General features: G+C 44.6%; 1 protein-coding gene across 2 annotated transcripts in view; it reads left to right on the top strand.

Moving 5' to 3' along the window:
- LOC126412314 (ras GTPase-activating protein 1) overlaps nucleotides 1–23,962 on the top strand; it is a 149,893-nt gene that overhangs the window by 23,450 nt on the left and 102,481 nt on the right. For both annotated transcript variants that reach the window (XM_050081835.1, XM_050081834.1), the window contains exons 4-7: nucleotides 5,812–6,014; nucleotides 6,098–6,318; nucleotides 12,866–12,974; nucleotides 13,059–13,180. In XM_050081835.1, the coding sequence (XP_049937792.1) occupies nucleotides 5,812–6,014; nucleotides 6,098–6,318; nucleotides 12,866–12,974; nucleotides 13,059–13,180 (655 nt within the window). The remainder of the gene's footprint in view (nucleotides 1–5,811; nucleotides 6,015–6,097; nucleotides 6,319–12,865; nucleotides 12,975–13,058; nucleotides 13,181–23,962) is intronic.

Consider the following 23,962-nt stretch of genomic DNA (forward strand, 5'->3'; position numbering starts at 1 on the left):
ACGGCGCCAAACACGCATACGACCATCATTGGCACCAAGGCAGAAGCGACTCTCATCGCTGAAGACGACACGTCTCCATTCGTCCCTCCATTCACGCCTGTCGCGACACCACTGGAGGCGGGCTGCGCGATGTTGGGGCGTGAGCGGAAGACGGCCTAACGGTGTGCGGGACCGTAGCCCAGCTTCATGGAGACGGTTGCGAATGGTCCTCGCCGATACCCCAGGAGCAACAGTGTCCCTAATTTGCTGGGAAGTGGCGGTGCGGTCCCCTACGGCACTGCGTAGTATCCTACGGTCTTGGCGTGCGTCGCTGCGGTCCGGTCCCAGGTCGACGGGCACATGCACCATCCGCCGACCACTGGCGACAACATCGATGTGCTGTGGAGACCTCACCCCCCACGTGTTGAGCAATTCGGCGGTACGTCCACCCGGCCTCCCGCATGCCCACTATACGCCCTCGCTCAAAGTCCGTCAACTGCACATACGGTTCACGTCCATGCTGTCGCAGCATGCTACCAGTGTTAAAGACTGCGATGGAGCTCCGTATGCCACGGCAAACTGGCTGACACTGACGGCGGCGGTGCACAAATGCTGCGCAGCTAGCGCCATTCGACGGCCAACACCGCGGTTCCTGGTGTGTCCGCTGTGCCGTGCGTGTGATCATTGCTTGTACAGCCCTCTCACAGTGTCCGGAGCAAGTATGGTGGGTCTGACACACCGGCGTCAATGTGTTCTTTTTTCCATTTCCAGGAGTGTACATAAACTAGCAGTAGCAACAGGAACATCCTTCAGTGTGTGACATGCATAATACAGTACACAAAGACAAGACCTGAGAAAGTAAGAGTGTTTCTGGCATTTGCAATAAAAGTTCACAAGTTAGACCGTTAACATGGCGACTGCCACGAGGCCACCAGCAGCCTAGGCAGAGCCCGATGCTTGGCTGGTCCTGGTGGTGAAATATCCATCACTATGCCTGTACCAGTTAGTGTGTTAAAAACACAACAAAAAGATGAAAGCAATCCTTATTAAAATGCAGAACTAATGAAATTTTAAATTGTCACATAAATTGTAATGTTGACAATATTATTGAAAAGGATAGATCGCTACTTAGCATATAGAGGAGACATTGAGCCGAAGACAGGCATAACAAAAAGACTGCTATACATTTACCCTTTTGGGTATATAGGCTTTCCTCTGATTTAGAAAACGCAAACACATTCACACGAGCACAACTCGCACATATATGACCACTGTCTCTGGCTGTTGACACTGTACTGCATATAGCAACTGGTGGTGGGAGTATGTATCTAAGTATATTGCAGGTATATGAGGCAAGGACTTAGGAGCAGTGATGGAGTATGTATCCTTGTCCATCCTTACTCCACCCCGGTTCCCAACCGCTTGTCTCATATCTCATATCCCTGCAATAGACCCACATGCAAGACATATCCTATACATCCTCGTACCACTACCACAACCAGCACCACATGCTCAGTCCAATCAAGGACATCTCCCATTCCATCAAAAGAAGGTGTGTTTGTGAAAGCTGTCACATAACATACAAAGTAAACTGCAAGTGCTTCTTTCTATGAGGGCATGTCAACCAATAAGCTGTCTGTCTGTATAAATTGCTACCCAACACAACGCACTTCCTTTCAGTGACTGCTTCACAGCCTGCACCTTCTAGATCTTTCCTACCAACACCTGCTTTTCTGAATTGCACTGGTGGGAATTCTTCCTGCAGTATATCGTATGTTCCCATAACTCCTCTGCTCTCATCCTTTGCAAGTCTCTGTCCTTCACTTACCTATCATCTCCCGTGCTCTCACTCCAGCACTACACAGCCTTCTTTTCAACCACTGCACCCACTAGTCTTTTTCCCCTCCTCTATCCCTCCACAAAGCTGCCAATAGCACCTAGCAGCCCCAACCACATCCCTGCTTGCTCCAAGAAGCACTACACCTTCCCCCATCCCTACCCTGCTATCCCTCTGCCTCCTGATCCAGCCTCTTCCTCACCTCCACCACCAACAGATTGCCTCTCCAGTCAGGCAAGAGAGAGAGAGTGAGTGAGTGAGTGTGTATTTCCTACTTCAGAAAAAGGCCTTTTGGCTGAAAGTGTAAATGTATAGCAGTCTTTTTTGTTGTTCCTATCTCTGACTCAATGTCTTACCCTTTTTGTGATGTTTTTTATGATTTTCTAAGTTCCCTGTATGGATGGAAGAAGGGCATTGTTCATTTTAAATGTTTGTGACTCGAGAGAACGTAATCAGTGATCGTTATCACCAGAGAGCACATTTTGTAGTAATTTCTTTCTATTATCATGTCTTATATGGGATCTACATCTGTGTAAATACAATCTCTTCAGCTGAGACTGATGTATATCCATGGTGGAGTGGAACCAATAATAATTGACTATAGGAATAAATTCCTGAAATGTATTGTTTTGGGTGGAAAAAGGGTATAGGACTGTGGTAAAGTTCCTTTTAATCTATTTTACACAGACTTCGATCATCTTTTACAACAAGTGAGATAAAGTTTGCAAATGGTTATTTAAATATTTTAACTACACTGTTTGAAGTTTTCTCTGATAGCTAAAATGACATTAACACATTTCCAAATGAAAGAATTGTTATCATCTGTCTACCTCACAAATTACATTGTTGTTCTGTTTCTCATCTGTAATTATTTTTGTAAATAGCTTAAGGCAAATGGCAAGGTGATTCCACCAAAAAGGACACAGCCTGTTTCCATCCCATCTGATATTTTGCTTCATCTCTGATGATCTCATCATAAACAGAACATTAATTCTTAATCTTACTCTCTGCAATTATTTTGTCATAGAGTACTTGAATTTGAGGAAGTTAAGAGCATTTCATCATTTTTTAAAAAATTCAATTTTCCAAAGGTTTGCGGGTATTTATTGTACGCTTTGCTAACTGCCTTGCATATGTGTGAAGACCAAATACGGGTACTACCCTTCATGTATACACTATAGTCAGCAGGCCACAAAATTTCATCATTTGTGGATATTGCACAGCTACCTATTTTACAAAAAACAAAATTACTCAATTTCAAATAAATGTCAGTAGCAGATGTCTATGACAGACGTAAATATCATGGGTCAACTACTAAATGAGACTTGATGCACAATACTTAGTGTTTACATGGGTAACATTTTAAAATGGAATCAACTAACTGACAATGTGATTTAAAAAATCAAATGAAAGTTAGCTTTGTATTTTTCAGTTTGTGTTGGACCTGGTGATGGGAATGATATTTTGCCTTGCACGATAACCTTCCCAAGAAAAACTAGGTAGTTAGTTTTATGTTCCAGGGGTCATTTGTATGATTAATCTGATGATATGGAATGAGTCTCTTAATATAAATGTGAATTAATCATTTCTACACATCATGTTAAATTTATCGTACACAAATTGATTCCTAATTTTGACTGTTGTGACAAAGAGCTGGTAAAACTGAAATCTAACAGACATTTTTTACCTTAGCTGTTCTAACAGTCCCTCTTGATATATTCATCTATAGAGTTGGGGTTGCCTATCAGAAATTCTTTCAAACTCTGTTTAAACTATACATTATCTGAAACCAAGTTTTTAAATGGTTGTTGGCAATTTATTGAAAATGTATGTTCCTGAATATTGTGCCCCTTTTTGGACCAACAAAAATGATTTTAGCTCTTTATGTAGATGGTTCTTATTCACAGTATTGATACTAACTATTGAGCTACTGATTGGAAATAGAGCATACTATTTGAATCAAATTTCATTAAGGAAGAAATGTACTGAGAAGCAGTAGTTAGACTGCCTAGTTCCTTGAACAGATTTCTGCAAGATGTTCTTGAATTTACACCACAATTGAGTCTTGTTACTCGCTTTCGTAGTCTAAAAACTGCTGCTCAGTTTGACGAGTTACCCAAGAATATGATCCCATATGATCAAATTTAAACTTTACTATCCATCAGACATCGGATAAGTGATCAAAAATTTTATTGGATGCATCATGCACCCCATTTTGTGCTAAACACAACCATGCTATGGAATAATTAATGCCATTTTTTCTTCTTGCTCTGTAATTGTGTACATCGGTGTTCCTTGTGAGCTGTAGTGTGAAGCGATAGTCGAACTACGTAACATCTGAAACGGATGTCTACAAGATGATCACGAATGAGCACCAAATGTTGTCCTTACAATAAGTTTTTGAGCAGTGAAAACTTACTTCAAGATAATTACCCCAGAAAATTATCCATATGACTTTATCGAATGAAAGAACCCAAAATACGCTAATTTACTGATTTGTCTCTCCACAAGATTTGCAATAATTTGGAGAGCAAATTAGCTGAACTACGTGATTTTAAGAGTTCCAAGATGATGTTTTGCAACCGTAAGTTCTCATTCACATGGATATCTAAAATTTTTGAAGTTTCCTCGCCACATTTTTCTTTTATCATTGGTATATTACCTCTAGATACGCAAATCTGTAATGTATGTATTTGAAACTGGGACCATTTTTAAGAGCATTACTTATCTTTTCAGCTGTTACTGTACGTCTATTTGGACTGATTAAAATACTAGTGTCATCTAGAAAATGAATTATTTTTGCCTTTTGTAAACTAGACAGAAGATCATTTAAACTAGATAGGTCAATTACATATTTCAGAAACACTAATGGACCTAAGATTGAGTGTTGTGGAACACCATAAGTTGATTTCTCCCCAATCATAAGTGTCTCCTGTGTTTACATTGGATGAATTGTTAAGTACTTGTTAAGCAATAACATCAATGAAGGATTTATTATGCAAATGTGCTGAGTGAAAATGTTATCATTAATACACACATGATTTTCTTCAAGGACATAGCATTATTATGCCTTGCACACCAATACCTGTTCTCTTAAATGGTATTTAAAAATGATGACTAAAATCTATTTCAGGTTTGCTGTGGTATATGCAATTACAAGACAAAATATGAAAAAAAGAGAGTTTGGGCTTTTGTCTAAGGTTTCTGTTAGTGTGTGTGTAAGAAGTTGTTTATTCTAAAAATGTATATCTATAAATAAAAAGCATAACCCAATGTCGCACTTATAAACAGTGTGTTTGGAATTGCCAATCCCATTAAGCACTTAAGTAATCCTTGCATCATGCAGTGTGTAAATTACTATTGATGATGGAGTAGGTAATCGACAGCTAAGTGTATAAATGGTTGAAAACTACTTTGTTTTCAAAATAGCGATTTTAATCTAAGTTCATAAGCTGGCATTTGGTGTAGAAATATAATAAAAATAATATTTCTGGTTAATTTCTTATAAGATTGGTAGTTAATGATTATACAGAGGCAATTTATATTGGCTAATTCTGCTACTAATGAATTCCTTTCTGTCCCACATTTCTCCAGTGTTTTCTTTTGAAGGGACCTGTAAACACTTACAAATGAATGAATGATGGATCTATTTCATTTACATGAAATAGATAAAAAGTAAAACATTTATCAGCGGTTGAAACACATAAGTGCTTATTTTTAATAATTTTTGTTCCATATGGTGTTGACAAATACAACACACCACTTTTAATTTTGAATTATGGGTTACCACTTCCAGTCTATCAGTGATACTGGAAGTACCTTATTTATGCACGGTTTATTCCCTAAGAATGTGAAAAATATTGTTTGCTTGTTGGCTTTGAAAATGCAATACGGTTTTGTTTATTTTAGATTCTTATTGTTGTAGATATGATAGAGTATAAAACTGTATCTTTATAGTCACACTTTTGGGTTTAATCAGTTTACTTTATATTTAGTTTTCAGAAAGGTGATATATTTTTTGTCCATAATGACATGGGAGATGGATGGCTGTGGGTAACGGCACATCGGACTGGCGAACAGGGAATGATTTTCCGAGATTTGGTTGAAGACTTGGATGAAAATATTGATCCAAATACTGTTTTTAGTTGGTTTCATCCGAATGTTACCAAAAGTGAAGCTGTTGATATGCTTGTTAAAGGTATGCAAAATATGAGTTTTAATCAATGTTTAGATGAGTTGGTGTGTTCCCGGTCACTTTAATGTGAAGATTGTTTTTTGTAGCTGGACCGGGAAGCTTCCTTGTTAGACCAAGTGACAACTCACCTGGAGACTATTCTCTGTTCTTTCACATCAATAATCAGATTCAAAGATTTCGTATTGAGAAGAAGGGTGTTCGATATTTGATGGGTGGCCGTACATTTGAATGTTTGGATGCTGTCATAAACAGATATAGAAAGGAACAGATTGTGGAAGGCCACACGTTAGTTATGGCTGTGAGTAGGGTAAGTATCACAAATTTAAAAGAGAATGCCATCTCCTAGGAAGACTGTGTTATGATCATTAACGACTTTTATTGATAAAAATGGAATAACATGTTCTTAAAATTGTGCTCTATACATTATTATAAACCTGAATAATGAAACAGAAATTCTTGTAATTTTAGTTCATGCTCCTGCTCGTTTAGACAAGCAACAAACTAGGCTTCCTGCACTTTTTTTGCTCCATAAAATGTTAAAGTTGAAACAAATCGATGTATAATCCAGTATTGAATGTAAATATGTGTATAAGGATAAATTGCAACTCGCCATAAAGAAGTAGGACTGAACAGCAGACAGACATATAGAAAATGGCAACAACGTGCTAGGTTATCACTGCCAGAAACAATGTCAAAAAAGTACAGGGGAAAAGGGAGGGTTTGGAGTAATAGAAAGAGGTAAGGAGCTGAAGACAGGAATTAGGTAAGACGGAACAGAAATATAACAGTCCAATGGAGGACAAAGACACATGAAAACAAAGTGAGAACAGAAATTAAGTATATGACAGTCGTCGTAATTGTAACTTTAACACTGGCCGAGTGGTTCTAGGTGCTACAGTCGGGAACCGCGCGACCGCTACGGTCGCAGGTTCGAATCCTGCCTCGGGCATGGATGTGTGTGATGTCCTTAGGTTAGTTAGGTTTAAGTAGTTCTAGGGGACTGATGACCTCAGAAGTTAAGTCCCATAGTGCTCAGAGCCATTTGAACCATTTTTTTTATAACTTTAACCATGATACTACTTTGAGTGCCTTATCATAAAATTAAAAAGGGGGCTTTTGTGGGCTATATAGAAAAATCCTTTGTACCCAACCAGAATCTTAAACACCTTGCCTAGTTCTGATTCATCATCGGCTTTTTCATGATATGAAACTGACCTGTCCTCTCTCCTCCACAAACTCTTTCTCTTCCATCATTTCAACTAACCTTCAATGACCCAGTAAGCTATCTCCATTTCAGTATTTGAATTGCCACTTCATTTTGTTACTTTATAATTCATTGATGGCCCCATAAGAAAACCTCTTCATATAAAACTTAGTAATCACAAACAATAGCTGTGAAAGCTGCTGCATGCAGTATGTACAAAAGGCCTTCTTGTACCCGTTGCAACCATTGGTGTGACCTACAAAACAAGTAGTCCGGCTCCCAATATGCCTAAGGCATTACTGAGGGCTTCACAGATCAAAACAAACCATAGTACCTTATCAAGAGACATAATTTCTCATGCTTGTCTCCCCACACACCCAACTATTCTGTACACCTTCTGAGAAGTCACAAAACCTGACAGTAGTGGACTCATCACCACTTAGCATACACAGGAGTGGAACAACTGAAACACGTTCTCTGCCAGTGCCTCGACTATTGCACATCAGTTCTGAAGTGAGGAGTATCCTTCCTACACTCTTCCCAAAGTGGTATTCTGTCACCCATCCAACCCATGAAATGTCTTTGCCCATCCCTGTGCCACTCCTGGTCCCAACATTTTGCTCCATAATCTTCCCACTACCTCCTATTCCTGATTAGTCACAGACATTTCCTGTTCCACAACAAGGGCCACCAGTGGAAACACATATATAGTTTTTTTGCTGCATGGTATTCTATGTGGATATGACCAAGACTAGACTACCTACCCAGAGAATTACTCCACCCCTCCCCCAAGTGGAAAATGGTTAGATTCAGAAAGCTTACAGAGGAATTTAAAAAACTCCTACCACGGGAAAACCTACTACTGTCCCTGTCTTTGTAGGGGACAGTAGACACTACTGATGCTCCTCTGGAAGGGACCATCTCTCTCTCTCTCTCTCTCTCTCTCTCTCTCTCTCTCTCTCTCTCTATGCAGGGAAGTTCATCATCATTTCATCCCCATCTGGCGCGCAGGTCGCCCAATGTGGCGTCGAATGTAATAAGACCTGCACCGAGGCGGCCGGACCTTCCCCGCAAGGGGCCTCCCAGCCAATGACACCAAGTGCTCATTTCCATTTTTATCTGACAAAAAGACACAGGATAAATTTTAATGCCTTGTGTATAACAGGATGAAAATGGCAGATTTTACATTAGCGCTGTAATAACACCGTGGTTTACACAAACATCTTCAAATAAAGGTTCTTAGCTGGCTCTTTTGTTGTTTTCCCAGGCAATGCTCTAAGCTGATTCGAGGTATGCTGCTTCAGAATGGAAGGTCTGCAGCTATGTAGTATTGAGGAAGATTTAATTTTTTTTTTTCTTCCCCCTGTCTCAGTTGCACGACTATACAGTTTATTGCTGCAGTGGTTATCGATTTTGGGCTGACTCCCCCCCCCCTTTCAAACCAAACACACCTTGTTATTAACCATAACTAGTTACACAACATTTTGCTGAAAGGCACAAACTGCCTTGTACAAAAAAGTCAATCCGTGAGCAACAAATACACTCATTGCTATGATAGCCTGTGTGTCTAGTGTTTCATTTGAATGACACACTTTTGATTACATCACCTCACAAGTCTTAAGCCTCTGTAATGGTTCTGTTTGTTTTTGCTGATGTTCCTTTAAATGTAATTCCAAACTTAGGATGCCTTTATGCATTTTCTATACATTCTTGATGTTTTTTTTATGATTTTTGATGGTGACGAATCATAATGCTTGACTTAACTTTTTACCAAATACCACTGATTCTTATGGGGGACTGCTGGTCCACCTCCCTTCACTATTGCATTACTGTGCCAAGTAACCATAGAGCCATTTGATACATCACAGTTCTCGACAGTGGACCACATATAATTTCTTGTACTTCTACATCTACATCCATACTCTGCAAGCCACCTGATGGTGTGTGGCGGACGGTACCCTGAGTACCTCTATCGGTTCTCCCTTCTATTCCAGTCTCGTATTGTTTGTGGAAAGAAGGATTGTCGGTATGCTTCTGTGTGGGCTCTAATCTCTCTGATTTTATCCTCATGGTCTCTTCGCGAGATATACGTAGGAGGGAGCAATATACTGCCTGACTCTTCGATGAAGGTATGTTCTCGAAATTTTAACAAAAGCCCGTACTGAGCTACTGAGCGTCTCTCCTGCAGAGTCTTCCACTGGAGTTTATCTATCAGCTCCGTAACGCTTTCGTGATTACTAAATGATCCTGTAACAAAGTGCGTTGCTCTCTGTTGGATCTTCTCTATCTCTTCTATCAACCCTATCTGGTACGGATCCCACACTGCTGAGCAGTATTCAAGCAGTGGGCGAACAAACGTACTGTAACCTACTTCCTTTGTTTTCGGATTGCATTTCCTTAGGATTCTTCCAATGAATCTCAGTCTGGCATCTGCTTTACTGATGATCAACTTTATATGATCATTCCATTTTAAATCACTCCTAATGCATACTCCCAGATAATTTATGGAATTAACTGCTTCCAGTTGCTGACCTGCTATTTTGCAGCTAAATGATAAGGGATCTATCTTTATATATATTCGCAGCACATTACACTTTTCTGCATTGAGATTGAATTGCCATTCCCTGCACCATGCGTCAATTCGCTTCAGATCCTCCTGCATTTCAGTACCATTTTCCATTGTTACAACCTCTCGATACACCACAGCATCATCTGCAAAAAACCTGAGTGAACTTCCGATGTCATCCACAAGATCATTTATGTATATTGTGAATAGCAACGGTCCTATGACACTCCCCTGCGGTACACCTGAAATCACTCTTACTTCGGAAGACTTCTCTCCATTGAGAATGACATGCTGCGTTCTGTTATCTAGGAACTCTTCAATCCAATCACACAGTTGGTCTGACAGTCCATTTGCTCTTACTTTGTTCATGGAACGACTGTGGGGAACTGTATCATACGTCTTGCGGAAGTCGAGAAACACGGCATCTACCTGGGAACCCGTGTCTATGGCCCTCTGAGTCTCGTGGACGAATAGGGCGAGCTGGGTTTCACACGACCGTCTTTTTCGAAACCCATGCTGATTCCTACAGAAAAGTCATTATACTCAAACATAATACGTGTTCCAAAATTCTACAACTGATCGACGTTAGATACATAGGTCTATAGTTCTGCACATCTGTTCGACGTCCCTTCTTGAAAACGGGGATGACCTGTGCCCTTTTCCAATCCTTTGGAATGCTACGCTCTTCTAGAGACCTACGGTACACCGCTGCAAGAAGGGGGGCAAGTTCCTTCGCGTACTCTGTGTAAAATCGAACTGGTATCGTCCAGCGGCCTTTCCTCTTTTGCGCGATTTTAATTGTTTCTCTATCCCTCTGTCGTCTATTTCGATATCTACCATTTTGTCATCTGTGCGACAATCTAGAGAAGGGACTACAGTGCAGTCTTTCTCTGTGAAACAGCTTTGGAAAAAGACGTTTAGTATTTCGGCCTTTATTCTGTCATCCTCTTTTTCAGAACCATTTTGGTCACAGAGTGTCTGGACATTTTGTTTTGATCCACCTACCGCTTTGACATAAGACCAAAATTTCTTAGGATTTTCTGCCAAGTCAGTACATAGAACTTTACTTTCGAATTCACTGAACGCCTTTCGCATAGCCCTCCTCACACTACATTTCACTTCGCGTAATTTTTGTTTGTCTGCAAGGCTTTGGCTATGTTTATGTTTGCTGTGAAGTTCCCTTTGCTTCCGCAGCAGTTTTCTAACTTGGTTGTCATACCGTGGTGGCTCTTTTCCATCTCTTACGATCTTGCTTGGCAGATACTCATCTAACGCGTATTGTACGATGGTTTTGAACTTTGTCCACTGATCCTCAACACTATCTGTACTTTAGACAAAACTTTTGTGTTGAGCCGTCAGGTACTCTGTAATCTGCTTTTTGTCACTTTTGCTAAACAGAAAAATCTTCCTACCTTTTTTTAATATTTCTATTTATGGCTGAAATCGTCGACTCAGTAACCACTTTATGATCGCTGATTCCCTGTTCTGCGTTAACTGTTTCAAATAGTTCGGGGCTGTTTGTCACCAGAAAGTCTAATATGTTATCGCCACAAGTCGGTTCTCTGTTTAACTGCTCAAGGTAGTTTTCAGATAAAGCACTTTAAAAAATGTCACTGGATTCTTTGTCCCTGCCACCCGTTATGAACGTTTGAGTCTCCCAGTCTATATCCGGCAAATTAAAATCTCCACCCAAAACTATAACATGGTGGGGAAATCTGCTCCAAATATTTTCCAAATTATCCTTCAGGTGTTCGGCCACAACAGCTGCTGAGCCAGAGGGCCTATAGAGACATCCAGTTACCATGTCTGAGCCTGCTTTAACAGTGACCTTCAACCAAAGTATTTCACATTTGGGATCTCCGTCAATTTCCTTCGATACTTTGCACTTCTTATCGCTGTAAACACGCCTCCCCCTTCACTGTCCAACCTGTCGCTGTGGTATACATTCCAATCTGATTTTAGGATTTCATTACTGTTTACTTCTGGTTTCAACCAACTTTCTGTCCCTAGTACTATATGGGCATTGTGACCGTTTATTAATGAGAGCAGTTCTGGGACCTTTCTATAGATGCTCCTGCAGTTTACTATTAGCACATTAATATTGTTATTCCCTGTTGCATTTTGCCTACTCCTACCTTGCCGCGTCTCAGGAGGCATCTTGTCGGGCCTAGGGAGGGAATTCTCTTACCTAAAAAACCCCCATGTGCACTCCACACATACTCTGCTACCCTTGTAGCCACTTCCGGCATGTAGTGCGCGCCTGACCTATTCAGGGGGACCCTACATTTCTCCACCCGATAGCGGAGGTCGAGAAATGTGCACCCCAGATCTCCGCAGAATCGTCTGAGCTTCTGGTTTAAGCCTTCCACTCGGCTCCAAACCAGAGGACCGCGATTGGTTCTGGGAATGATACTACAAATAGTTAGCTCTGATTCCACCCCGCGAATGAGGCTTTCTGCCTTCACCAATACCGCCAACCGCCTGTACGAACTGAGGATGACCTCTGAACCCAGACAGCAGGAGTCATTGGTGCCGACACGAGCAACAATTTGCAGTCGGGTGCACCCAGTGCTCTCTATCGCCAGCGGCAGGGCCTCCTCCACATCTCGGATGAGACCCCCCGGCAAGCAGACAGAGTGAACACTGGCCTTCTTCCCCGACGTTTCCGCTATTTCCCTAAGGGAAATACTGTGTTTATTGAAAAAAATCAACAATTCCTGCTTAAAAAAATATGCATAACTTCTGCAAGTACTTTCCTGAAAAATACTGTCACCAGAAAAACAAATCTACGTAGCAAATAGTGTACTGTCATCAGATACATTTGCTGCACCACCATGAAAATAGAATTCTGTTGACATAATGAATATTTACTTTTGCTTCCAAAGTGTCATTTACAAAGTGCACTTGTTCACAAATTGCAGATTGAATTGTTCACTAAATAAGAGTATAAACATGTTTGACTGAAATTGTTGCCACATCCAGGTGGTGCCATTGTCCTGTTATGAACCCACAGTACTACAGATTATATAAAAAATTGTTTTTGTGAATTTTACAAATTATGACAATACAATTTTCCTGGTGTAGAATATGGATGGAGATGGAACAATAAAATCAAAAGAAGTACAGCATGCTGAGAAGATTTATGCCACACTTCGTGAATGCAGGGAACAATCGGGGGTGAAGAAAAATAAAGGTAAGGAAACTGAAGTAAAAAATGCTCTTTGTAGTTTAAACTTCAGTGACCTGTTTTTTTACACAATATGTATTTTGTTTTCAGGAATTAAAATGCAGGGTTACCTCAACAAGAAGAGTGAGAAAAACAAGAAATGGAAGTCAATGTATTTTGTGTTATTGGTTGATGGAACTGATACTCATTTATATTTTTATGATAATCCAAAGGTGAGTGAATTCACGTAAATTACAAGGAAACAGAACAGTTGAACAGTACTCGACACTGGGTGTGAGTAACCTTCTCCTCATTTCCAGCCTTTCTTAACCATTCATTCTCTCTGCCAAAAGGAATAACATACATATTCCTAAAACTTGGAATAGATTTATTTTTTTTATTTATTTTTTTTTTTTTTTTTTTTTTTTGACGGAAGTCAGATGTTTCTTTGTAAGATTGACTGTTTTTTAAATTGAATTTATTCATCAAATTGTTATCACTTTATATTATGTGTATGTAATCACTATGCCTGAGTGCATATTTATCTGAAGGGCACATTCTACATTTATTTTACTCTGCACACAGTGTGTAAATGAGAGAAATCGAATCTGTGGTACAGTACAGTGTGTAAATGAGAGAAATTGAATCTGTGCTACAGTACAGTGTGTAAATGAGATAAATTGAATCTGTGGTACAATACAGTGTGTAAATGAGAGAAATCGAATCTGTGGCACAGTATCAGTAAGCCAGCTGCTTTATGGTGTCCATTCTCCATTTCATACATCGTGCTAGGAAGGCACTGAAACTTTGCTGCTGCTACTTCTAGAACTACAAGTACAATGAAACTCTGGACCAAACTCACTCTTTTGTTGCCTGTACAACCATAAAAAAGGAAAATAATCGTGATTGACACAGTAGTCGGGCACTCAGTTTGTAAAAAATTTCATTTTTCAAATGTACGGAATAACTACAAAAGAATTGTATTTTACTCACCTGTATTTCACAAAGTAATTGTGTAAAATAGTAAATGCTAAATGACTATAAAGAGAAATAGACCAAGATTTAATTTTGTCCTACTTTCTCCATACAGCAGGGGAAGTGACTCAGTGATTAAGACACTAGTGTTGCATTCAACAGGACTTGGGCCCAGTTCCTTGACTGGCCATTCAGTTTTAAAATTTTTAGGTTCCCTAAATGCTTAGGCAAATGTGTGGATTGTTCAAATGAAATATTCTCAGCTGACTTGCTTGCACAATCTGAGCTTGCACTCAGCCAGCAACGACTTCGCATTAAAGCCTTTCCTTTTACACATGATTGTGTAGTACCCGAGTTTAATCCTCTCTCTCTCTCTCTCTCTCTCTCTCTCTCTCTCTCTCTCTCTGAGGCGCCCCCTGCGGATGACACAGCACTGCCACAAGCATGGCCTTTTGAAAATACATGCGTGCCATTGCATTTCTCCTCTCTTAGGGTGATCACAGATTTTTTAGACGCCCATGCTGTCCTCGTTTGCTGGGCTCTGACTAAGGTGGCATGCTGCAATGGGAGCATACAGTCTGAAGTGCTTTGGGAGCAGACACATTCTGTTTCCTCCTTCCTGTGTTAAACCATACAGCAACACCAGCAGCGCCGTAACTGTTTCCATGTCAAACTCGGGCATTGACTCTGGTGACCGTGCTAGCTGTGCTGATGATACTGATATCAGTAGTTGCTAAGGAACAGGTGCTGGAATCCCTGGCAATGGTGTCGGAAGCAATAGACAAACTGTTGGTTCAGCCACCAAGGACGGATGCCCTCACCCGCACGGGAATGGAGAAGCAGCAGCAGCAGGTGACATGGTGTCGAATGCAGACTGGCTCAGCTGAGGCAATGCTGTGACATCAGGGGGCACCTGGCCATCCACATGAAGGCAAAGCTGAATCGTGGTGACTCGAGCAGAGGTTTCCTCTGTGAAAATGTCGCAGAAACACCACCCCCAGCATCCGGTGATGACAACTGGAATCCATTTAGGATGACATCTGAAACCGTGCACCCAGACAGCCACACCTAGCCATAACAGGTGTGGCGGATGCACTTGTTGATGTCCAGGTGGAGGACACCAGAGGTGTAGCAGTGGCCTCGACTTGTGTCGGTGGAGTAGCTCCTCTGGGCTCTTCTCGCCAAATGGTGTGAAACAGTATGAGCAGAGAAACCGATCCAAGACAGCATCAGATGAAGAGTTGTTAACATACTTTTTCATCTGACTTTTGAGGGTTCACACTATGTGTTTCGCCTCCCTGTGAGATTGTGGATGGAATGGTAGGACTAGCATGTGACAGATCCCATGGGAATCACAAAATGCCACAAACTGCTGCAATGAAAATTGGGGACCATTACCGGACAGTAACATTGTAAACAAGCATTCAAATGAAAAACTTGGATGAGGCTGTGACTGTAGCAGTTATGGATGTGAAAACACAATGAACGACATACAGAAAACAAGAATATGTGTCAACGATCCATAGACAATAAGCATTGAGAAAGGGGCCAGTGAAATCCACATGTATACGATCTTATGCAAGCAACTGCATCGGCCAAGGAATCAACGAAGCATGTATTGTGGACAGGGGGCAACCAGGTGAATGTCACCATCCAAGATGGGCTAAAACATGTGTCGAGAGGCCAACACATTTTGTGCACAGTACATCCCAATTACCTGCATCTAATAAAGAGAGAACCTCCGAACAAAGCAGTGAAAGGATCACTACCCAAGGGACCATGTGATCCATATCTAAAAGCAGAACACCAACCACAACAGATAATCGATATTAAAAGATGTAATAATTATGGAGGGGTTCATACACATGAGAAGGTGATGAATCTGACCAACCATGTTGTACAAATATTTTGACCTTCTGTAAAACAGGATCCGAAGCCACAGCATCCGCAGTCCGTGTGCTAGTCACAGGAAAACCATCAAGCATCTGCTGTGCGGCGGCGTCAATGTGGAAACAAAGCAATTCCTTTTGATCAAATCCTGGGTCCAAACTGGCTGGCAGGCGGGACAAAGCCTTGGCATTTGCATGTTGACTCATAGAGCAGAAATGAATTTCGTAGTCGTAATGAGAAAGGAAAAGAGCCCAACGTGTAATGTGATATGCCTCTTTGTCTGGTAATGACCCAGAAAGACTAAATAAGGAAAACAATGGTTTGCAATCAGTAACCAAGTGGAATTTGGTACCATGGGATGGGGAAAACCTGGAATTCCTTCACAGCATACACAATGGCCAAAGCTTCCTTTTCTATCTGAATGTACCTAGTTTTGGTAGGAGTAAGCATTTTTGGGTCATAAGCAATAGGCCGCTCAGAGCCATCGGGATATCTATGAGCCCATATCGCCCCCAACCCATATTGGGAAGCATCTGTTACAAGAACCAAATAGAGACCTGGTTGGTACGTCACTAAGCAGGGCACAGACTGCATCATGGTCTTAAGGGTGGAAAACGCAGCTTCACAAGCTGGCGACCAGTGAAACTGAGTACTTTTGGTTGGCTGTTTTTGGGGAAGGAGACCAGACAGCGAGGTCATCGGTCTCATCAGATTAGGGAAGGATGGGGAAGGAAGTCGGCCGTGCCCTTTGAAAGGAACCATCCCGGCATTTGCCTGGAGCGATTTAGGGAAATCACGGAAAACCTAAATCAGGATGGCCGGACGCGGGATTGAACCGTCGTCCTCCCGAATGCGAGTCCAGTGTCTAACCACTGCACCACCTCGCTCGGTCTGAGTAATTTTGAGCAACAGCCCTCGTAGTGGCTTTGCAATTGTCGCTGCCCCAGGAAAACATTTATGATAGGCAACTTTGCAAAAAACTTGAATTTCTTTGTCTGACATAGTGCATGGAAGCGACACAACAGCAGAAACATGTTGATGCAGGGGTTTGAGACCCTTGTGAGAAACTTCAAACCAGAGATAAATGATAGAAGATTGGAAAAATTGACATTTTTGCAAATTGCACATCAATCTGGCTGCTTGGAGGACAGAAGAGAGTACAGATATTTATATATATTCTTCAGTGGAGGCAATGGAAACTACAGTGTCATCAAAATAGTTTGTACAACCCAGCACAGACACTATTAAGTTGCTCCAAAAAATGTTGAAAAATAGCAGGAGCATTTGCAACTCCTAAAGGCAACCCCAAGTATTGGTACAGTCCAAAAAGAGTATTGACAGCTAACATATGTTGTGACTGTATCTAAAGGGAGTTGGAAATAGGCATGTGACAAGTCAGTTTTTTAAGAACCTGATAACTTTGCAAAAAGTATTGGGTGTGTATCCACTATAGATTTTTTGTTCACAGAAACTTTAAAATCTCTGCAGAGGTATAACCAGCTCAGTAGTTTCTTTACCATAACTGAGAGGGTAGATCATTCATTTGATGCAAAATGCAGAACGACATTGTGTTCCATGATGGAATCTTATTCATCTCTTTGACTTGTTTCCTGAGTGCCACTGTAATCAAACGGATCTGAAAAAAATTAGGCCGAGCAGAAGGTTTCATGATAATGACGCTTGAAAATTGCTGGGACACCCCAACTGAGGAGACAACAAAGAGGAAAACTGAGTATGTAATGCATATAGCTATGTTTATGATACTTGTTCAAACACAAAATTCAGTTCATCTGAAATGATAAAAATCAAACAACTTAAAAAAGCATCTAACCCAAAAAGATTCTCTTTACGTGCATTACAAGGAAAGTAAGTGACCAGACTACTGACTAGTAGCTCACTGGGACAGAGAGTTGGTTGAGAATAGGAAAACTCTGATATTGTTATTTACTAACTTTCACGATACACGGAGAAGCGAAGGTGAGCTCAAGTCCATATAAGTTCGTTAGTTTAACTAGATTACCTCAGCTCCCATATCCACTTGCATGCACAGAACTTTATGAAAAACCTAACATCAATGAAAAGCTTATTTGGTGCAACAGAAATAGCCGATACAATTTTTATATCCGTATCTGCATCAGGATTGTTGTGCTGAATTGTTGCAACATGTGACCTTTTTTGTTGCAGTCACGACAGATAGCCCAGCATTTTGGACAGACTGGGTGCTCATTGTTAATGAAATAATAAGGCAGGTTGGGAGTGTGGAATATGTATGTTGCTGTTTACTGGCCTGTTTACTTTTTTGGCACGGCTGCTCCTGGGAGTGACGCTTGCTGCTTCGACGCTGTGATCGTGTGTCGACTGCTGTAGCCATGTCTTCCCCCTCCAAACTATCTGAAGTTTGGTGTGAAGGAGAATGTTGGATTGCGAATACCTCACAACTTGGCTCAATTTGGTTACCCATAGTTTGCGACACGCCCCGAACGACTACGCAATAGCTAAAACCTCGGAGTGGGATGGGTTTTCACACTGGAGGGCACACTCCCACACCTCATGACCTAGCACTAAACAAATGATAGCATCTCTCATCATCTGATCAGCAAACGGTCCTTTATGCACAATGGACACACAATGATGACGATAACGTAACTCATGGGGTTCAGCCACCCATGCTTGATAAATTGGTGTGGTTGCTTCCTACATTGGTAAAACTCAGTGTGGGCTGCAATAACATGTGTGCGCTGGCAGTAGTATTTTGAAAGAAGTTCACACATTTGGTCAGATGTTTAAGAAAATAGATCCTGCAAAGGGGTGAGTTGCCATATGACTTGAAACATTCTTGTCGATATCCATGAAAGGAACAGGACATGACATAAAATAGCATCAGTAATCCCAAAAACTTGGAAGTGTTGTCACAGACACTTCTTGTATGTGTCCCACCCCTCAACAGCCTTCTCATATGTAGAAAAGGGAGGCAGATAAACCATGGGGTCTGCAGAGTACAAAATAGCAGGTGACACAGATGGAGGAGGATCCCAGCTACACAAAACAGAAGCCAATGATTGAAGTGCCTGAGTTTGTTGACCAGCACCTGTGATTGAAGATGCAACACAGTGGTGAATGGTTCTTGCTGTTCAACTAACCAATTTAAATGTCCTCCATAACACCATCACCCATCGGGAGAGTAAACTAAACGGAGGACCAACACAGAATAGAAATCTGTGTGAAGAACAAGACCACACTCATCGCCAATAGCGTTGTAATTAGGTATAAGTACATCACAACCAATAGACTGAACACAACTTATTCCATGGAAGCATTAACAACTTGAACACAGTATATAAGTAACATTCAGCAGCAGCAGAAAGCAATTTGTACACGGAGCTGTAGCAACATACATAGAGTACTGAGGCCAAACATCTCTATCTCTCTCTCTCTCTCTCTCTCTCTCTCCCCCCCCCCCCCCTCCCCCCTCTCTCCGCCCTTCCCTCTCTCTCCTCCTCCTCTTCGCTCCCCTTCCCCATCGCTCCCTTCCTCCCCTTCTCTCTCCTCCCTACCCATCTCTCCCCTTCCTCCCCTTCTCTCTCCTCCCTACCCATCTCTCCCCTCCCTCCCCCCTCTCTACCCCTCCCCCTCTCTACCCCTCCCCCTCTCTCACCTCCCCCTTCTCTCAACCCTCCCCCCTCTCTCAACCCTCCCCCCTCTCTCAACCCTCCCCCCTCTCTCCTCCCTCCCACCTCTCATCTCCCTACCCCTCTCATCTTCCTCCCCCTCTCATCTCCCTCCTCCTCTCATCTTCCTCCCCCTCTCCTCCCTCCCCCTCTCATCTCCCTCCTCCTCTCATCTTCCTCCCCCTCTCCTCCCTCCTCCTCTCATCTTCCTCCCCCTCTCCTCCCTCTCCCTATCTCCTCCTTCCCCCCTCTCCCCTGCTCCCCCTCTTTCCCCCTCCGCACTCTCTCCCCATCCGCACTCTCTCCCCATCCGCACTCTCTCCCCATCCGCACTCTCTCCCCATCCGCACTCTCTCCCCCTCCGCACTCTCTCCCCCTCCGCACTCTCTCCCCTCCGCACTCTCTCCCCCTCCGCACTCTCTCCCCCTCCGCACTCTCTCCCCCTCCGCACTCTCTCCCCCTCCGCACTCTCTCCCCCTCCGCACTCTCTCCCCCTCCGCACTCTCTCCCCCTCCGCACTCTCTCCCCCTCCGCACTCTCTCCCCCTCCGCACTCTCTCCCCTCCGCACTCTCTCCCCCTCCGCACTCTCTCCCCCTCCGCACTCTCTCCCCCTCCGCACTCTCTCCCCCTCCGCACTCTCTCCCCCTCCGCACTCTCTCCCCCTCCGCACTCTCTCCCCCTCCGCACTCTCTCCCCTCCGCACTCTCTCCCCCTCCGCACTCTCTCCCCCTCCGCACTCTCTCCCCCTCCGCACTCTCTCCCCCCCTCCGCACTCTCTCCCCCTCCGCACTCTCCTCCCCCTCCGCACTCTCTCCCCCTCCGCACTCTCTCCACCTCCCCCTTCCCCTCTCCTCCCTCCCCATCTCTCTGCCCCATCCCCCCTCTCTCTCCACCCTTCCCTCTCTCTCCTCCCACCCCTCTCTCCACCCTTCCCTCTCTCTCCTCCCTCCCCACTCTCCACCCAACCCTCTCTCTCCTCCCTCCCCCTCTCACCACCCTTCCCTCTCTCTCCTCCCCCTCTCTCCACCCTTCCCTCTCTCTCCTCCCTCCTCTTCGCTCCCCCCTTCCCCACCTCCTCCCCCTCTCTCCCTCCCTCCTACCCAACCACCCCCCTCCCCCCTCCCCCCTCTCTACCCTCCCCCCTCTACCCCTCCCCTACTCTCACCACCCCCTACTCTCACCTCCCCCTACTCACACCTCCCCCTACTCTCACCACCCCACTCACACCACCCCTACTCTCACCTCCCCCTACCTCACCCTCCCCCTACTCTCACCTCCCCCTACTCTCACCTCCCCCTACTCACACCTCCCCTACTCTCACCCCCCCTACTCTCACCTCCCCCTACTCTCACCCTCCCCCTACTCACACCTCCCCCTACACTCACCTCCCCCAACTCTCACCTCCCCCTCACTCACCTCCCCCCTCTCTCAACCACCCCCCTCTCACACCCTCCCCCCTCTCAACCCTCCCCCCTCTCTCAACCCACCCCCCTCTCTCAACCCTCCCCCCTCTCTCAACCCCCCCCCCCCTCACACCCCCCACCCCCCTCTCTCAACCCTCCCCCCCTCTCAACCCCTCCCCCCACTCACAACCCACCCCCCTCTCACCACCCTCCCCCTCTCTCACCCCCTCCCCCACTCAACCACCCCCCCTCTCTCAACCCTCCCCCCTCTCACACCCTCCCCCCTCTCTCAACCCTCCCCCTCACTCAACCCTCCCCCCCTCTCTCAACCCACCCCCCTCTCTCACCCTCCCCCTCTCTCAACCCTCCCCCCTCTCTCAACCCTCCCCCCCTCTCAACCCTCCCCCCTCTCTCAACCCTCCCCCCTCTCTCAACCCTCCCCCTCTCTCAACCCTCCCCCCTCTCTCAACCCTCCCCCCTCTCTCAACCCTCCCCCCTCTCTCAACCCTCCCCCTCTCTCAACCCACCCACCTCTCTCAACCCTCACCCCTCTCTCAACCCTCACCCCTCTCTCAACCCTCACCCCTCTCATCTTCCTCCCCCTCTCATCTTCCTCCCCCTCTCCTCCCCCTCTCCTCCCTCCCCTATCTCCTCCCTCTCCCTGCTCCCCTCTTTCCCCCCTCTCTCCACCTCCCCCTCTCTCCACCTCCCCCTCTCTCCACCTCCCCTCTCTCCACCTCCCCCTCTCTCCACCTCCCCCTCTCTCCCCCTCCCCTTCCCCCTCTCCTCCCTCCCTCCCCTCCCTCCCTCCCTCCCCCTCTCTCCCTCCCTCCCTCCCTCCCCCTCTCTCCCTCCCTCCCTCCCTCCCCCTCTCTCCCTCCCTCCCTCCCTCCCTCCCTCCCCTCTCTCCCTCCCTCCCTCCCTCCCCCTCTCTCCCTCCCTCCCTCCCTCCCCCCTCTCCTCCCTCCCTCCCTCCCCCCTCGCTCCCTCTCTTCCTCCTCCCCCTCTCCCCCTCTCTTCCTCCCTCCCCCTCTCTCCCTCTCTTCCTCCTCCCCCTCTCTCCCTCCCCTCTCTCCCTCCCCCTCCCCCTCTCTCCCTCCCCCTCCCCTTCTCTCCTCCCCTCCCCCTCTCTCCCTCCCCTCTCTCCTTCCCCTCTCTCCTTCCCCTCTCCCCCTCCCCCTCTCTCCCTCCCTGCCCCTCTCTCCCTCCCCCTCTCCCCCTGCCCTCTCTCCCTCCCCCTCTCCCCCTGCCCCTCTCTCCCTCCCCCTCTCCCCCTGCCCCTCTCTCCCTCCCCCTCTCTCCCCTCCCCCTCTCTCCTCCCCCTCTCCCACTCCCTAACCCCTCACTCCCTAACCACTCTCCACTCCCTAACCCCTCTCCACTCCCTAACCCCTCACTCCCTAACCCCTCTCCCACTCCCTAACCCCTCACTCCCTAACCCCTCTCCCACTCCCTAACCCCTCACTCCCTAACCCCTCTCCCACTCCCTAACACCCTCTCCCACTCCCTAACCCCTCTCCCACTCCCTAACCCCTCTCCCACTCCCTAACCCCTCTCCCACTCCCTAACCCCTCTCCCACTCCCTAACCCCTCTCCCACTCCCTAACCCCTCTCCCACTCCCTAACCCCTCTCCCACTCCCTAACCCCTCTCCCACTCCCTAACCCCTCTCCCACTCCCTAACCCCTCTCCCACTCCCTAACCCCCTCACTCCCTAACCCCTCTTTCCCTCACCGCCTCTCTCTCTCTCTCTCCACCCCCTCCACCCCCTCCACCCTCTCCCCCCTCCCTCCCTCCAACCCCTTCTCAAACACATACACACGTCTGAGGCACTCTCTGCAGATGACAGCACTGCTGCATGTGTGGCCTTTTGAAAGTACACACACGCATCACACCAGAATGATTTCTCGATTAATCACAATTTATTGCGGAATTCCATGTTCCTGATTCTCCCGGTAGCTCAGTTTTTTTTTTGTTTTGAATGAAACTCAATCTGTTTGTTGTCTCTCTCTCTACCATTATAGAAGTCTATGGTGACCTGGTAATTTTTTTTAGAACTGTTTTCAGGTTTTGTGCTGTATGGAGCTTATTGTCTCCAAAATACAGAATGTTTTCCCTCACACTCTAACTGTTTTACAAATTTAGGTTGCTCTGTGATTTAGCAACATTAAAATACCTTCTCAAATGAGAGTTTCAAACTTTATATGTTCCTTGTGTATATGAGGATGACAAGAAATGGTCAATTTAAATTTAAATTTGGTCCCACCTGTAAATCGTCAGCACAAAAATATTACGTTTGTTGTTTTATTTAAACATCTAGTCCCATTATTTCTTGTTGCAATGATAAACACTGTTTGCAAATGCACTGGAAACCAAACAACACTTACGTTGTTATTGACAACATATCATGCTGTCCATATAAGTATTGAATGGCTCTCTTCCCAGTCCTTACTCATCTGTATCTATTACATTATCCCCTTAACCATCTGAGGAACTAATAAGAATGGAAATTAAAGTAAAGGATTATCAAAAACAGTTGTATTGAGGAAATAGTAATTGATAAAGTATGGAGAAGGACTAGAACCATTTACAGGATTCGTTATCTTGGAGCAAGGCAACTCATAACAGCATAATCAAACAATGGTAAATCCAGAATGGAATAATGTAAATATTATAAAAAAATATATTGCTACTCAACGTATAGTGGAGATGTTGAGTCGTAAATAGGCACAACAAAAAGATCTTCAAAAAATTCAGCTTTCAGCCAGAAAGACCTCCTTTTGAATTCAACAACATACACATGTACACTCACAGTAACACAACTCACATACGCATGACCACTGTTCCAGGCTGACGAGGCAAGACAGTGGTGGTGTGTGTGAGTTGCATTCACACGAGTGTGCATGTGTATGTTGTCGAATTCAGAAGGCCTTTTTGCCTGAAAGCTAACTTGTTTGGCAGTCTTTTTGTTGTGCCCATCTGCGACTCGACATATGTGCTATATGGTGGAGCAGCAATCTATCCTTTTCATAATATTGACATAACAGCACAAAGTGGTTATGTAATTATTAAATCAGAA

Source organism: Schistocerca serialis, chromosome 7, assembly GCF_023864345.2.
Source record: "Schistocerca serialis cubense isolate TAMUIC-IGC-003099 chromosome 7, iqSchSeri2.2, whole genome shotgun sequence".
NCBI lineage: Eukaryota > Metazoa > Arthropoda > Insecta > Orthoptera > Acrididae > Schistocerca > Schistocerca serialis.